This window comes from Chrysemys picta, chromosome 2, assembly GCF_011386835.1.
Source record: "Chrysemys picta bellii isolate R12L10 chromosome 2, ASM1138683v2, whole genome shotgun sequence".
Taxonomy (NCBI): Eukaryota; Metazoa; Chordata; order Testudines; family Emydidae; genus Chrysemys; species Chrysemys picta.
In genome coordinates, this window is record NC_088792.1 from 212,581,415 (window position 1) to 212,598,944 (window position 17,530).

The 17,530-nt window shown below is 39.7% G+C and overlaps 1 protein-coding gene across 4 annotated transcripts in view; it reads left to right on the forward strand.

Moving 5' to 3' along the window:
- Positions 1-17,530, forward strand: part of TAF4B (TATA-box binding protein associated factor 4b) — a 160,115-nt gene that overhangs the window by 24,273 nt on the left and 118,312 nt on the right. For all 4 annotated transcript variants that reach the window (XM_065585403.1, XM_065585401.1, XM_065585402.1 and 1 more), the window contains exons 3-6: positions 3,037-3,144; positions 9,647-9,814; positions 9,915-10,037; positions 11,737-11,826. In XM_065585403.1, coding sequence (XP_065441475.1) covers positions 3,037-3,144; positions 9,647-9,814; positions 9,915-10,037; positions 11,737-11,826 — 489 coding nt within the window. The remainder of the gene's footprint in view (positions 1-3,036; positions 3,145-9,646; positions 9,815-9,914; positions 10,038-11,736; positions 11,827-17,530) is intronic.

Consider the following 17,530-nt stretch of genomic DNA (forward strand, 5'->3'; position numbering starts at 1 on the left):
TTTACAGATGGGCAAAGTAAAAAATGCTGCTCACATTTTAGTTTGATTTAAGAATATTTATTTTGTATATTTTGAGGTGGTGATGACTGTCTTAACAGTTTATAAAGCTTACCATTTTGGAATCTGTCATTAATTTCCTGACCCCTTATTGTCTGACTCCTCTACCCCATAACTTCATGCAACTGTGAAAATTTAAATTGATTAATGAAAAAATTAAAAATATCAATTCTGTTGAAATTAAAAATAAAAATCTGATTGTGCAAAGCCTATTTAAAACAGACTCTGCTACTTCGCTCTGGATTGCGGAGCTCACATGATGAGAGAAGACTTTTAGAACATACAATTTTAAAACAATTTGATGTTTAATTGTAACTAAACTAGCATTGGCATTGGCTCCCATTTCCTTTCAATAGACATATTACTTAAATAAGTATTGAACTTGAAAACCCTTCCAGTGAAATCCTGTAAAACCTCCTAAGGTAATTATTTTTATAGCATAGCTAGCAAATAATCTCTAACAGTGGATTTCAGCCTTGCTGTTCTCACACACGGTCCCTTTTAACCAGTGCAGTGGCCCCTGTAATTGGCTCAAATGCTGATTTTGAAAACAAAACTTCTGAAATTACTAGTTGTGCAATTACTAGTTTATATGCTCCTCCCTGAATTGCTGCTTGTTCCTCCTATTTAGTTTGTAAACTCTCTGGCAGAGGGCCATCTTCTTGTTGTATTTGTACGGTGCCTTGCACAATGGCACCTGTAGGTGTTACCACAATACAAATAGAGGGCCATTGCTGGGTATTCTAGGCACACTTTGTATGTCTTCAAAACAAAGAACAACAAAAACCCAACCCTGGAATTTAAAAAAAAAAAAAGGAAGGAAACACTTTTAATGTTTGTGTTTTAATGTTTGCTTTGAAAGCACTGTGTATGCTAAGTAGTTATATTTTGTTTTTAACATTCCCCTGCAGTGTTTGCAGCTAAGGGCTTGTCTTCACAACCCGCCTGGATCGGCGGGTAGAAATCGATCTCTCGGGGATTGATTTATCGCGTCTCGTCGGGACGCGATAATCGATCCCCGAATCGACGCGCGTACTCCACCAGCCCGGGTAGGAGTAAGCGCCGTCGATGGGGGAGCTGCGGCAGTCGATTTGACGCCATCCTCACAGCAGGGTAAGTCGGATCAGATACGTTGAATTCAGCTATGCTATTCCCGTAGCTGAATTTGCATATCTGAAATCGATCCCCCCCGTAGTGTAGACTAGCCTAAGTTACTGTGGCATTGCCTTCAAATTGGAGAATACTCACCATTCGCTATCTAAAATGAATAAAATAAAAGTAAATGATACAAGGTTTGCGTGTGGTTTGAAAAAAAGAAAGACTTGATTTGTTGATAAAACTCAGTTTTTCTAAGACTTAAAATTCATATTTAAGAACCTAGGTAGGTGCCCTGAATTTCAAAAGTGCTGAACTTGGAGGCCTATCTTTAGGTATCCTCCTTGGCCAGAGTTATTAGTTGTTAGTTTAGTGGTTAAGGGGGGAAGCTGTGGACGTGGTATATCTTGATTTTTAGGAAGGATTTGACACAGTCCCGCATGACATTCTCCTACGCAACCTAGAGAAGTGTGGACTAGATGGAATTACTATATGGTGTGCGCACAGCTGGTTGAAAGACCGTATACTCAGAGTAGCTGTCAAAGTGGGGGGATGTATGGAGTAGGGTCTCTTCTGTGTCAGGTACTTATCAATATTTTCTTTTAATGACTTGAATGATGTAGTGGAGAATGTGCTTATGAAATTTGCAGATGACACCTAACTAGGAGGGGTTGCAAGCACTGTGGAGGATGGGATTAGAATTCAAAATGACCTTGACAAACTGGAGTACTGATCTGAGACCAACAGAATGAAATTCAATAAAGACAAGTGAAAAGGGCTACATTTAGGAAGGCAAAATCAAATGCACAACTACAAAATGGGGAAATAACTAGCTAGGTAGTAGTACTGCTAAAAAAAAAAAAAGTCTGGGAGTTATAGTGGATCACAAATTACATATATGAACCAACATGATGCAGTTGTGAAAGGCTGATATTTTGGGATGTGTCAACAGCAGTGTCATGTAAGACATGGGACGTAACTGTCCCGCTCTGTTTGGCACTAGTGATGCTTCAGCTGGACTATTGTGTACAGCTTTGGGTGCCGCACTTCAGGAAAAATTGGAGAGAGTCCAGAGAAGAGCAACAACAATGAAAGAAGGTGTAGAAAACGTGACCTAGGAGGAAATATTTCAAAAACTGGGCATGTTTAGTCTTAAGAAGACGGAGAGGATCTGATAAGGCTGTTATAAAGAGGACTGTGGTCAGTTGTTCTCCATGTCCGTTTAAGGTGGGTCAAGAAGTAATGGGTTTAATCTGCAGCAAGGAAGGTTTAGGTTAGATATTAGGAAAAGCTTTTTAACTAGAAGGATAATTAATTAAGCACTGGTATAGGCTTCCAAGGGAGGGTGTTGCACCCATGTCACTGGAGATTTTTAGGAACAGGTTAGACAAACAACTATCGTCAATGGTCTAGATATACGTCATCCTGCCTCAGCACATGGGGCTGGACTAGTGACCCCTCCCAGCCCTACATTTGTGATTCTATGTATATCTGAAAATACATAGAATTTTAGCCTTCATGTATGAACCACACAAATCTGGATATATCAAAATGAAGAGTAACCAGAGTGATTCTCTTCATGACATGGTCACCGTTTGACTACTTCTGTACTAATCAGCAAAAATGCCCAAACTATTTTGTTTACTGTACTGTATCTGTTTACCTTGTTATAACATTGGTAGTTAAGTAGGTTTATTTACACCTGCACACTCCTTCCCAAATTCATTTTTAAATTGTTAGATTAAATTAATGCCTTTTAAAAAAATGTTTTGCATTGGGCAAGAGTAAGTACTAGTTTAGGTAAATGTTTATAACTCTATTAATTAGTCTAACTACTACTTTATGCCTTCTGTATCTTAAATATTCTATCTTTTTATTTTAAAGAACACTGGCACCCATTTACTAAAAAAAGTAGTAGCAACTCCTGTGAAAACAGTAACTCAAACAACAAATTCAGTTGTATCTCCTGAACAAAGACCTGCTATAGTACAGGTATGTCTTTAGCTTTTTTTTAAGCTGGCATTGAGTTCTTTAATATTTTTCCAGATAAAAATGAAGATTATATAATGTTTAAAATTTATAATTTTACGGGGTTGCCCGAACAGCTCAGGAGAGCCAATATCAAGATCAGTGGTTTCCAAACTTTTTTGATTGCGCACACCTATCAGTAAACATTTTTTGAGCATGCACCCCCTGCCGCACCGCAGCGCCGGCTCTACTGTTTTTGCCACCCCAAGCCCTCCCACCCCCCCCAAAAAAAGCCACTCGGACTTCCGCCCGAGCTGCCGAAGCAAAAAAAGAAGCCGCCCGAACTGCCGAAGCGGCGCTGCTCCGGTGGCGCTCCTCCTGCCGTGCACCCCGACGGATCCTCTTGCTCACCCCCTGGGGTGCGCGCACCCCACTTTGGAAACCACTGATCTAGATTAGAGACAAGATGGCTGAGGTAATATCACAGAGCTTTGTGTAAGCTCAAAAGCTTGTGTCCCTTATCAACAGCAGTTCATCAATAAGATATTCCCTCACCTACCTTGTGTCTCTAATATCCTGGGACCAACATGGCTACAATAACACTATATGATTGTATACAGATTGGCAGTTGCTTGTATATACAGTCTGACTTTAAATTCCATAGCTATATTTTTTTAAATACACTTCTATCTAGATACTGGGATAGAGACAGCTGTCTCAGTGTAGTGTTTCACTATCTGCAGCAGTATTGTCTCTGGGCATGCTTTCTTTTTTAAAAGAATCCCTTGTACATCACAGTCTAGCTCTCTGTACAGGGCTACCTATCTGTTCTTAGGGAGCAAAATACTAGATAAACATTGTATAATAGCAAACTAATCCTTTCTGTACTAAAATATTCTCTACTCCCTTTCTTGGTGGCAAAGAAGCCAGGGTGGGGAAGTTGGCCTGGGGGAAGTCTGACATGTTAACCATGTTCTCTTTCCCATCATGAAAAGACAGCATGAAGGGACTTGGGCTGTGTCAGGTGGCTCAGAGTCCTGAGCAGGGGCACTCATCCCCACTGGCTGAGAGTTCTTGACTTGGCTGGTCATTAGGAAAGGGACTTCCTAGCCTACAGCAGTAATTAACAAGCTGACTTCTAAAGCTGTCCTCCTGCTGTCTTCAGATGCCCACGTATATTGGCAACAGATCAACTTATGACATCATAAAGAGAGGGTAAGGGGGAGAGTCTTCACCCCCCTGCAATGAGGAGGAAGCAAAGGGGGTGAGGAGAGAAATATGGCAGTCACTTCATTTTTAAATTTCCTATTTTATTTATATGCATAGGGAAGAATGTAAATCTTGCATCCATCAAGAACAGATATGGGTGTTATGCTTTGCTGTTTGTTCTTCAGTTTGGTCTAATTACAGGTGTTTGTAAACCTTCTCATATGCTGGTGATGTCTGTAGACAGAGGTCCTCTCATGGACCTCTCCACTCCAGATCCCACACCACTTCTGGATACTAGCAGTAGGGAGATGAGGTGAAGATAAATCTGTTTAATCTTATGGGTGATGCTGCTCATTTTAGTCTTTGCAGCCCAATCCTCCATCCCTATATTTAATTAAGTGGCTTTATATTTGGTAACAAATCTCCCTTTGTTGCACACACTGTTTCAATTCTGCCATCCTTTTGCAGTTTGCATCTCTCTTCTGTTCAGTTTGTATTGTCAACCTGTTTGGCCAGTTTTACATTTTTTATAAGAAATACCTGACAAAGACGGACACATAGCGGTCTTTTACAAAGGGATGCTTAGAGGTATTTGGTTTAAAAAAAAAACAAAACTCCTGGTCATCCTGTGAGTCTGACTAGACAAGATCACTGTCTGAAGAACGATAGGTGCTTTGTCTTTTACAGAAGCAGCCTTATAGACTTCCAGTTTTCTAAAGGACCAAAGTCTAAACACCACTGCGCTAAAGGGCAAATCATCCTGCCCTCTCTCAGAAATCCTGAATAAATTAGTGTAGTATAGAGGGGTCCTGCCACCACAGGACCATTTCCCCCCCCTCCTGTTCCTGGCCCTGGAGCAACCAGTGGAGCATCTAAGCTTGTCTTGAACTGTCTTTGAGAAAGGAAAGAAGGGAGCCCCAGAGGCCTGTTCTGTGGCTATGTTGTATTAACTAGTCAACCCAGAAAAATCAGCTTGCTAGCAATGGTATCAACAGCATCAGAAGACCATAGTCAGGAAGTGTTTTTGTATGGGGGGGGGGGTGTGTGTGTACACACATACATACATACATACCGTATTTTCCGGCGTATAAGACGACCTTGTAACCCAGGAAAATCTTCTCAAAAATCGGGGGTCGTCTTATACGCCGGGTGCTGAAACTTCCGAGCCGGACTGGAGAATCTGCGGTCACCGCATATGGTGGGGGGAGCTCAAAAACGGCCGCGGCCGCATGAAAGCAGCAAGGGCGGAGCAAGCTGCAGGTGTCCGGGACGCCCGGGGTATGGCAAAAAGAGAGAGAGCGGTGCTGTGCCCAGAAAAACGCGCCTCTTTCACCCGTCTGGCCCGCCCTTGTATCCTATTACCTCCTTCTCTGCCTCTCAGATCTCGCTCCCGAGGACTGCAGTGAAGCGGCGCAGGCGCGCATGTGCGAGATCTGAGAGGCAGAGAAGGAGGTAATAGGATACAAGGGCGGGCCAGACGGGTGAAAGAGGCGTGTTTGCGCTACCGCTCTGATAGTCTTGGAGACAGGGAGGGCTGGGCAGGCAGGGAGAGCTGACCAATCCAAGCAGGCTTTGTATACAACAACCAGCCAATCGCCGGTAAGGTACATCGCTTGCCGTGATTGGCTGGTTGTTGTATACTGGGTACCACATACAGTACAGCACCAGTATCTGTACCTGTTCATACAGTACAGCACCAGTATCTGTACCTGTTCATACAGTATAGCACCAGTACATACAGTACAGTATACAAATGTCCAACAGTCAAAACCCCATCATGGCTCCACCAGCAAGAAGAAATAAATATGAAGCCAGTTTCAAACTTAAAGTTGTAAACTTTGCCATGGAACATAATAACTGCGCTGCTGCAAGACAATATGGAGTAACAGAAAAGATGGTTCGGGACTGGAAAGCAAATGAAAAAGCATTAAAGAGTATGCCAAGGGGTAAGTGTGCATTAAGAAGAGGCACCCCACATTGGCCAGAACTCGAAAAACATGTAGCAGACATGGTGAATGAGCATCGCCAAAATGGTTATGTAGTGACACGAAATAAAATACGTTTGCACTTCAGTGGGCCAAATCTAACCCAGATCACAGCAACAGATTTAAGGCCACTGTATCCTGGTGTACTAGATTCATGGAAAGGCATAATATGGTACTGAGGCAAAAGACGAAAATTGCCCAAAAATTACCTGCAGATCTTGATAGCAAAGTAAATAGTTTCCATCGATACATAATACAACAGCGCACTAAACATGGCTATGCGTTAAGTAGTATTGGAAATATGGATGAAACTCCAATGAATTTTGATATGGCTGGAAATAAAACTGTCCATCAAAAAGGTGAAAAAACAATTTTAATTAAAACAACAGGACATGAGAAGTCCAGTTTTACAGTGGTACTAGGATGCACAGCTGATGGCGCCAAACTGAGACCAATGATTATTTTTAAAAGAAAAACAATGCCGAAACTCAAGTTCCCTGTTGGTTGTTTTGTACATGTGAATGAAAAAGGCTGGATGGATGAAGAAGGGGTAAAGCTATGGCTTGATAATGTATGGAGCAGGCGACCAGGTGGACTTATTCAAAAATGTAGTATACTGGTGTGGGATATGTTCAGGGCTCATTTAACTCCCAGCACCAAGCAAAGGCTTGCAAGACTAAACACAGATGCCGCAGTTATTCCTGCAGGATTGACATCGTTGGTACAGCCACTGGATGTGTGCCTAAACAAGCCATTTAAAGATCGCATTCGAGAACAGTGGAGTGAATGGATGGTTAGCGGCGAAAAGTCATTCACAAAAGGAGGAAACATGCGTGCTCCACAGTTGGATGTTTTGTGCAAGTTTGTCATAAAAGCCTGAAATGATATTGATGCAGAAACAGTAATCAAGTCTTTCAAGAAGTGTGGCATATCAAATTCATTAGATGGTATGGAGGACGACTACTTGTGGCAAGATGAAGAGGAAGCCGAAGCTGAGACCACACCATCTGATACGGAATTCGATCCATACGATGACTGCTTTACAAATGTATCATAAGATGTCATTGATGTACTTATGATATCAGATGACGAACAGGAGGATTTTGAAGGCTTTTAAAGGGAAACTGTCACGCCAGCAAAACCTGTAAAAATACCGTAGCTTGCAGTTATGATGGGCGTTGCTAACTCACCAGGGACTTGCCCGGCACTTGCTCTCTCTCTATTGTTTATCTTCCTCCTATCATCATCAGTTCCAGTTTGGTTGACAGCTTAGAAAACAAACAGCATGGCAGCTCCCATGGGTTTATTGTCTTATCCTTCCTTTCAGCTTTAGAGTGAATTAGGAAAAGTTTAATCCACTTGCACTGTTTTATGTTTACATGTTTGATGACAAACAGCCTTATGTTTATAAGTGACAGTTTTCCTGCTAAGTACCTGCATGTCATAAGCATTTGAATTAAAATTACCATATTGAAATCAAATCTGATGTTTTTTTAATTTTTATTTGGTGTGCGTTGGAAGAGGGGTAGTCTTATACGGCGAGTATATCCCAAACTCTATATTTTAACTGGAAAAGTTGGGGGTCGTCTTATACGCCCAGTCGTCTTATATGCCGGAAAATACGGTACATAAAAAGCCTGGGGCCAGCAGCAAAAAAAGGTTAATATGGAGAGATACAATGCTAAGCTAGTTTAGTTTAGCTTTTTCCTGTACTAAAACTACTGTAGTCCAATAGTGTGTAAAACTATTGGCACAACATATTCTGCAATAAATATTACCAACTCAATATTCCGTCCAGTCTTCAGAGGTATTGTTCTTATTCTTTGATGTTTCAGCTCTTTTTTTTTTAAAAAACCTCAAATCCCGTGCACCCCTCCCCGTTTCAGATTGTGCAGGCTGTTTCTCATTCTCCCCAGAAGGGATCACAAAGTTGACTATCTAATTAGCATCATGCTGGGGTCCTGTCATTTCAAGACAGCAACTGCTCCGCATACGAACCTTTTCCAAATATGCAGGATAGATGCTACCTAATACAAGATCTATCATTTATGTGAATTTCTCCATTACTTGGACTAAGAACGAGCATCGTGTCAGAGTAGTGGAGAAGATTGAGAGGCAGGTGATAGAATCTTATTCCCATATATCAGTTTTTCTGGGGAAGGGGAAAGTAGACTTCCTGACCCCCCTCTCTTCAGCTTATAGAACACTGATCTTGTCTTGACCTATAAATATATCCAAACTCACAAGAGTAGCTCCAAAGCAACTTTTTTTTTAAACCCAAAACATTGCAACTTGACAGTTCTGTACTCTGTTCCTATCAGTCCTCTTTCCGTCCATCTGTTTCTGGGATTCTCTTGCCCAGTCGGCCTCCCTATGGCCATAGATCTGTTCAGCTGCATCCTTGGAAGAGACAGTGGTGGCAAAGATCTTGCAGAGAGCTGTTAAAGTATACCAGCAGCAGGAAGTTAAGCTGGCATGCTTTCTTGAAACTGCTTGCCTCTTCCATATCAGGTGGATCAGCTTGATGGTTGGCAGCTACCTGGAGACATGCCCACTTGCAGCAAAGAAATGAGAAGAGGAATTGAAGGAATGATCACATTTGTCATAAATTTAAATGTTAGTGCTTTTTGATTCTGAAAAGTGACCTCTTAAAACAGAGCCAATATAGCACCTCCTTACTCAACAGGTCTGTACTTGGTATGTATCCAGTCATGCCTGCTTATTTCACTGAAAGATTAGTTTTTACTACTTTAGTCCTGTGTGCCACTGTAGAGGAAAGACAACTGTCGGTGAGTGAGCTGAATTCTATTCTTAACATAGCAGCAAGTGTTAAGTTCTAAGATCTTAAGTAGAAGCTGGCAATTGTATTATTTTAGTTTTTGCTAGTCAGTCTTTCAGAATGGCATCCGGTGCTCCAACACAGTCCTAGACTGTTGTATCCTAGACACTGTAGTGAAAGCTTTATACAATCGCAGCATCAGCTCACTCAAAAAAATTGTTGATTATCCTCACTTTTTTTTATTCTGGAGAGCTCACAAGCAACAAGCTAAGACTGACCTTCTCCAATATTGATTGAAGAAACAGGGCTGTGATTTTTCTCCTCTGTTTTGGCTAAATAAGATTAAATTGCAGTTACATAAAGCACATAACATTTAATGATTATTGTTGCAAGTTTAATGTCTGAGGCAGATGTGTTTTTGATAAATTTTTGTCCTCGTATGGTTTGACTTGGTGACTTAAGGAAAAATACTACTTACCTTTCCAACCTCACAAACATATGCCATATACTCCTAAAGTGTATCAGTTAAACAAGTGTTCATATCTCTTTTCAGCCAGCAGGTATAACTAACAGTGTTACGACAGTTACTGCTGTAAAACCTCCGGGTACTGGAACACCTGTAAAGCTTCCAGTTACAGGACCTCCTGCACCATCTGTCTCCCAAAAGGCAATCTCTGTCAAAACAGAGGGCACAACAGTAGCACATCCCAACACTTCCACAGTAAGGCAAACAAGTAGTTTAAAATATTACTTTCTCTAAGCCGCTGAGGTTCAAAGTCAGTGCTGTGTCTAACTAAGTGTTTCCTGACTTCCACAACCAGGAAATGCTAGAGAATGTGAAGAAATGCAAGAATTTTCTTGCAACATTAATAAAGCTGGCATCTAGTGGACCTCAAGCCCCAGAAATGGGACAGAATGTGAAGAATCTGGTACAACATCTATTGGTAAGACTCTTTTTATTCACAATCTTCTTGTATCAATATTTAATACTTAAGGCATTATATATGGAAAGCACTTTGCAAAGTTAGCTTATTCTCCCTCTCCACCACCATCACTACTTATGTTTTTTCTAATTATGCATTATGCATAAAAATTCATAAACATTACTTAGGTTGTCAAGTCAAGCACGCTAAAGCTAAGAAATACATGGGAAACCTGAATTCTGGCAACCTTAATTTAGCCCCTTCATGCATATGCATTATGATTCAGGCTTTAATTAGATGATCACATGCTATTTTTTCTACACAGAACCTTTGTCCTATTCAGTGCACAAGGTAATCTAATGGTTTTAGTATGTGGGATTGAGGGTTGAACTCAGTTGGTCTCGGGTTCTCCCTGATAGACGTCTCCTCACAATTGACTTGTGGATGGATAGCTCCTCCCCTGTGTCCTCTTGTTCTCTACTCGGTCAGTTGCAGTGTCTTTAATTTTCTCTCCTCCTTTATGACTTCTTTTTTGATTTGCAGTTGCTCATTTTTGCTCTTCTCTTGTGGTCCCACTTTAGAGACTACATGCCTCCTTTGGTGGCAGTGCCTGCCCTGGTTTTCATTGATCTATGCCTAGGGCCCTACCAAATTCCTGGTCCAATTGGTCAATTTCACAGTCATAGGATTTTAGAAATCGTAAATTTCATGATTTCAACTATTTAAATCTGCCAACAACCACCCGCTCTCCAGCTGCCCAGCTCTAAAGGCAGCACCGCCGCCTGCAGCAGCACAGAAGAAAGGGTGGCAATACTGCAGGACTCCCCCCCCCCCCCCCCCCAATAAATAAATAAATAAATAACCTTGCGATCCCCCTGCAACTCCCTTTTGGGTCAGGACCACCAATTTGAGAAATGCTGGTCTCCCCCGTGAAATCTATATAGTATTGGGTAAAAGCACACACAATACCAGATTTCACAGTCTGATGTTTTTCATGGCCGTGAATTTGGTAGGGCCCTATCTATGCCCAAGCTCAGTGAGACAAATCAAGCAACAGAATGGAAAAAAAAATCTAAATACTAGAACTGTCATTTGGTTAGTTCGCCTGTCCACTTTCAGATACCATTAGCCTCTGCAGAATATATAACTGAGCATTATAAGGTTTATTTTTTGTATTATGTTTTATAAGGGGCCTCTAAGTACTCTACTTTCATACAGTGTATGTTTTACAGGAGAATTGCGTATAATTATTGAATTATCTTTTGAATTGTGCTTTTTAAGACCTTAGAAGTTGAGTCCACCTTGATCCATGTATAGATAAATTACCTTTATTTTACAGAAAATACAAAATTATATTAAATGGTATTTTTGCACAACATTGATAGTACTCAGAGGGGTCAACATATTTGTAAGTAACATTTCTCTTAGAAAGCACTTGCTGCCTGCTTGTAATGGGTGCTTGAGCCGTTATTGCTGTTAGATAACTGATCAGAGATGAAATGAAATTAATTCGGTAATACAGTATTTAATTTATAATATAATAGGTTTAAAAACATCACATGAATAAAAGCATTTGGGAATTCGGGAATTCAATAACTCCATGTGCCTTGGAATTCCAATTAATCGGATGCTTTTTCTTGCCTTTTTAGGTAGAATTTGATATTACTCCTATTTATGGTTGGATCAACTTCATATAAAAAGCTTTTCTTGTTCACTTTAGGAAGCAAAAATTGAACCAGAAGAATTTACAAAAAAGCTGTATGTTGAACTCAAGTCTTCTCCACAACCATATCTAGTTCCTTTCCTCAAGGTAAGTTTGTGTGGTGGTTCTGAAGTTTATAGTATACACTTTTTTTAAAAAAAAAATAGGTTTGTCATACAATATTAGGAGCTAATTTCAAACCCACGTTGCAAAACCACTATCAAATCAAACTTTAGAAAAACATAGTTAGCAGGAAATATGCAACGATATTGTCTCTGTCAACCACTTCCTGACTAATCCCTTTCTTTTGGTTGTTACATCCCACTTCCAACATCACAAACTGTAAACCGTCTTTTTCCTTCAGTGACCCAACCAACTTTTAGTGTTTGGTCCAAAACTTACACTTTGTGCTTAATTTTTTTGTTTTTGTTTTATAAAACCTATGATCAATAGAGAGCTTTCAAAAATTAAAAAACAATTCTAATAAAAAGTTAGTTGTCTAATATTCAATTGTAGGGCTTGAAATGCATTGCAGTGCTAAGAACCTGATAGTGAAACGAAGTCAATTACTTCTGTTTGTTTCATTGTCTGAGCAGAGAGAAATGCAAAAGAAACTGAGCACAAATAGTTACAGATCAGATGGATTTGTAAAATTCTTTCACTATTAATCTAAAGCGATGATAGAGCAATATTTGTTTATAAAACTTTTTTTAAAGTTACCATCTTATGTGCAGGGGCTAGAGGGCTAGTGCTTGACAGGCTTTTTATGAAATAGCTGTGACTTTGCTGCTGTAGAAAGAATAAGCTATTTTTGTCCCTGCGCACAACTCCCTCTATCTTACTGCTGTCAGGTAGCGGGATCTCTATTATAAATGAGTATCAGTAAAGTAAATAAGTTGCAGAATCGAATTTCAGTGAAGGACGTGGGTTTTGTATTAAAGAAGCCACAATGAAAATATACAACCTTTCAGTTCACTTATCAAAGTGCTTGCAGATCCAGTTTCCAGGGAGTGCAACAATAATACTTGTAGCCAAGAAAGCTAACCTATATAAAACATACCCTCTTCTTACAGAAATAACTTAGATCTTCCCAGAATTTATGCTTTCACTGATATAATTCTAGGATCTGTTCTTATTATATTTGGCACTAATTCTTGAAGAATCCTTTTGCAGCTGTTCTGAAACTTAATACCCAGTCAAACATAGTGAAAGTTGTAATCAGTTTGTAGAGCTGAATAAAGCTGTGTATTTAATTTCTGATGGAAAAAGAATAAAGATACTATCATAATATAATGAAATAAGTATTGCCTAGCTTTAGGTGCTATCCATAGTTAAACTATTTTTAAAAACTGGTTTTTACTTAAATTACACCAGGAACTGCCCAACCAGGGTACTACAAGTCCTGAAAAAAAGTCCAGGACAACTCTAACCCCATTCAGCCAATTTGATCGAAAGCCCAATTGCTAATTTTTTATTAGCAGTGAATCATGTTCTCCCAAAGGGTTCATTCTATTATCAGGCAAAGATCTGACTTAAGTACTAAATCCAGTGAACACCTGCACCACTCATGAAAGCAGTTGTGTATCTCTGTGTACAGCTATACACACAGGCACTTAGGTCCAAATCTATTGTGTGCATGAGACTTCACAGAACTGTACCTGCCCACCTAGTATAGACACAATACAGAGCAAAGACCTCAAAACCTCGGGGATAATAGCGAAGTGGCAGAACTGGGTTAGAGGGAATGTGAGGATTGCCATCAGTTTGTCCTGCATATTGTAGTACTTTGGCTGCTGGTAATTTGTCAAATATTGAGCTAATACATATTTTTCAATGGCAACCCTCGAACTCCTTGTCAGTAAGCTTGTCTATTTCAGCCTGGAGTCCGTCAGTGCCACTGTACTCTACAGTGCTTAATGCAAAACTTGGCATTTGTGAGCTCTCAGTAATATAATCTGTCATTCCCATTTTTTCTTGATTTTTTTGTAATAATTTTTTCAAAGGCATTTAGGCAGAATAAAGGCTTTCTGCAGTGGATTTACAGTGTGGGATTGTAGCTTGTCCCATTACAGTAAAATATGCTATTACTTCATCTCTATTACTCTTTTTAGGACAGTTTCCTCTTATAGTAGAACCTCAGAGTTATGAACATCTCAGGAATGGAGATTGTTCATAACGCTGAACAAAACATGATGGTTCTTTCATACGTTTACAACTGAACATTGATTTAATACAACTTTGAAACTTTACTATGCAGAAGAAAAATGCTCCTTTCCCTTTATTTTTTAATAGTTTACGTTTAACACAGTTAGTACTGTACTGTATTTGCTTTTTTTCGTGTCTGCTGCTGCCTGATTGAGTACGTCTGGTCCTATATGAGATGTGTGGTTGACTGGTCAGTTAGTAACTGAGGATCTACTGTATATAAATTCTCACTTCACAGCTTATGAAATGAACATAGCATAATAACTGGAATGTGCACTTCATTGTTAATTGCATATAGGCTGGTCTATGCTACAAAACTTTTCTTTGTTTGAATGCTGTCAAGAAGTGAGTTAGCTGACTTGCCAACCATGACTTTGCAGCCAGTACAGACCAGGCTTAATCATGTAGATGAAACCCTGAGGACTTCATCACAACTAGCTAACATAATGCTGAATAAAACTTGATTTGGTGAGAAGTACTCAGCAGAATGTGAATTGGCATAATCTAAAGCAGTTCTTAACATTAATGTTCAAACACAGTAAACTTTTGTATGGATACAAGCGGTTTCCAGTTTATCTCATTTATTTCAGCTGTTACCTTTTTTGTGCTTTTTAGATACAAATCTAAGCTTTTAAATTACTTTAGAAAGAGATCCCAAAAAAGTGTCAAGTATGCCATCACTCTTAAATGAGTAACGTACAAAAATGTCTTCACTGCTAACTCGTTTTACTGTTCAGTACGGATAGCAACACGGGCTAGGACAATGGTTCATTCTCAAATCAGTCATGGTGGATGAGCATTGCTGCATAAACTTTTGCCTACAGATGTGGTCTCAAGCATGGGATTTTTTTTAAATGTTGTATGTTAAACACATACGTTGGAAAGTCAGAAAATTCTTAACTCACTTTTAAAGATGTAACTAATTATCCAAACAACCATAACTTTACCCTATCTACCCATAATGCATCTGGCATGTAGGCTAGCTACATTTTTTCAGCTCAGGTCTTCAAGAAGTCCACAGCTGTAGTGTCTCTAAATCTCAGTATAATGTAACTTTGACTTGTACAAGTTCTACATAGCTTTTTAAAACTATATGGACTGAAAGATGGGAGCGTCTTCCTGTAGCTATTAATAGTAGATTCACTTTGTTTTAAGAATTAGGGCGGAGTTTAATCAATGAAGAAAACTGTATAGGTCTTTTGGATCATAAAACCATAAGAATGGCCATACTGGGTCAGATCAAAGGGCCATCTAGCCCAGTATCTTGTCTTCCAACAGTGGTAATGCCAGGTGCCCCAGAGGGAATGAACAGAACAGGTAATCATCAAGTGATCCATCTCCTGTCGCCCGTTCCTAGCTTCTGGCAAACAGAGGCTAGGGACACCATCCCTGCCCATCCTGGGTAGTACCCATTGATGGACCTATCTTCTATGAATTTATCTAGTTCATTTTTGAACCCTGTTATAGTCTTGGCCTTCACAACATCCTCTGGCAAAGTGTTCCACAGGGTGACTGTGTGTTGTGTGGAAAAAATACTTCCTTTTGTTTGTTTTAAACCTGCTCCCTATTAATTTCATTTGGTGGCCCCTAGTTCTTGTGTAATGAGAGAATAAATAGCACTTCCTTATTTACTTTCTCCACACCAGTCATGATTTTATAGACCTATATCATATCCCCCTTTAGTTGTCTATCTTCCAAGCTGAAAAGTCCCAGTCTTATTAATCTCTCCTCATACAGCAGCTGTTCCATACCCCAAATTTTGTTTTCTGAACCTTTTCCAAAATATATATATTTTTTTGAGATGGAGCAACCACATCTGCACGCAGTATTCAAGATGTGGGCATACCATGGATTTATATAGAGGCAATAAGATATTTTCTGTCTTACCTATCCCTTAATGATTCCTAACATTCTATTTGCTTTTTTGACTGCTGCTGCACATTAGATGTTTTCAGAGAACTATCCACAATGACTCCAAGTTCTCTTTCTTGAGTGGTAACAGCTAATTTAGACCCCATCTTTTTATATGTGTAGTTGGGATTGTTTTCCAATGTGCATTACTTTGCATTTATCAACATTGAATTTCATCTGCCATTTTGTTGCCCAGTCACCCAGTTTTGAGAGATCCTTTTGTAGCTCTTCGCAGTCTGCCTGGGACTTAACTATCACAATTTTGCATCCTCTGCAAATTTTGCCACCTCACTGTTTACCCATTTTTCCAGAGAATTTATGAATATATTGAATAGGATTGGGCCCAGTACAGACCCCTGGGGGGCACTACTATTTACTTTTCTCCACTGTGAAAACTGGCCATTTATTCCTACCTTGTGTTTCCTATCTTTTAACCTATTGCCGATCCATGAGAGAATCTTCCCACTCATCCCATGACTGCTTACTTTGCTTAAGAGCCTTTGGTGAGGGGCCTTGTCAAAGGCTTTCTGAAAATCTAAGTACACTATATCCACTGGCTCCTCCTTGTTCACATGCTTGTTGACCCTCTCAAAGAATTCTAGTAGATTGGTGAGGCGTGATTTCCCTTTACAAAAACCATGTTGACTATTCTCCAAGAAATTATGTTCATCTATGTGTCTGACTTTACTATAGTTTCAAGCATTTTGCCCGGTACTGAAGTCAGGCTTACCGGCCTGTAATTGCCGGGTCACCTCTGGGGCCCTTTTTAAAAATTGGCGTCACATTAGCTATACTCCAGTCATTTGGTACAGATACTGATTTAAATGATAGGTTACAGACTACAGTTAGTAGTCCTGCAATTTCACATTTGAGTTCCTTCAGAACTCATGGCCGAATACTATCTGGTCCTGGTGATTTATTACTGTTTTATTTTATCAGTTTGTTCCAAAACCACCTCTAATGACACCTCAATCTGGGACAGTTCCTCAAATTTGTCACCTTAAAAAAAAAAAAAAAAAAAAAAAAAAGCTCAGGTTTGGGAATCTCCCTCGCATTCTCAACGGTGAAGACTGATGCAAAGAATTAATTTAATTTCTCTGCAATGGCCTTATCGTCCTTGAGTGCTCCTTTAGCATCCTAATCGTCCAGTGGCCCAACTGGTTGTTTAGCAGGCTTCCTGCTTCTGAGGCACTTAAAAAAAATTGTTTGCTATTACTTTTTGAGTCTTTGGTTAGCTGTACTTCAAATTCTTTTTTGGTCTTCCTAATTATATTTTTACACTTAATTTGCCAGAGTTTATGCTCCTTTCTATTTTTCTAGTCTCTGAAACCTCAAGCAGAGAAGAGCAACAAAAATGATTAAAGGTCTAGAAAACATGACCTATGAGGGAAGATTGAAAAAATTGGGTTTGTTTAGTCTGTAGAAGCGAAGACAACAGTTTTCAACTACATAAAAGGTTGTTACAAGGAAGAGGGAGAAAAATTGTTCTTAACCTCTGAGGATAGGACAAGAAGCAATGAGCTTAAATTGCAGCAAGGGCGGTTTAGGTTGGACATTAGGAAAAACTTCCTAACTGTCAGAGTGGTTAAGCACTGGAATAAATTGCCTATGGTTGTGGAATCTCCATCATTGGGGATTTTTAAGTAGGGCTTTGGAGCGGAGCCTGGAGCTGGAGCAGCTCCGGAGCAGTGGAGCT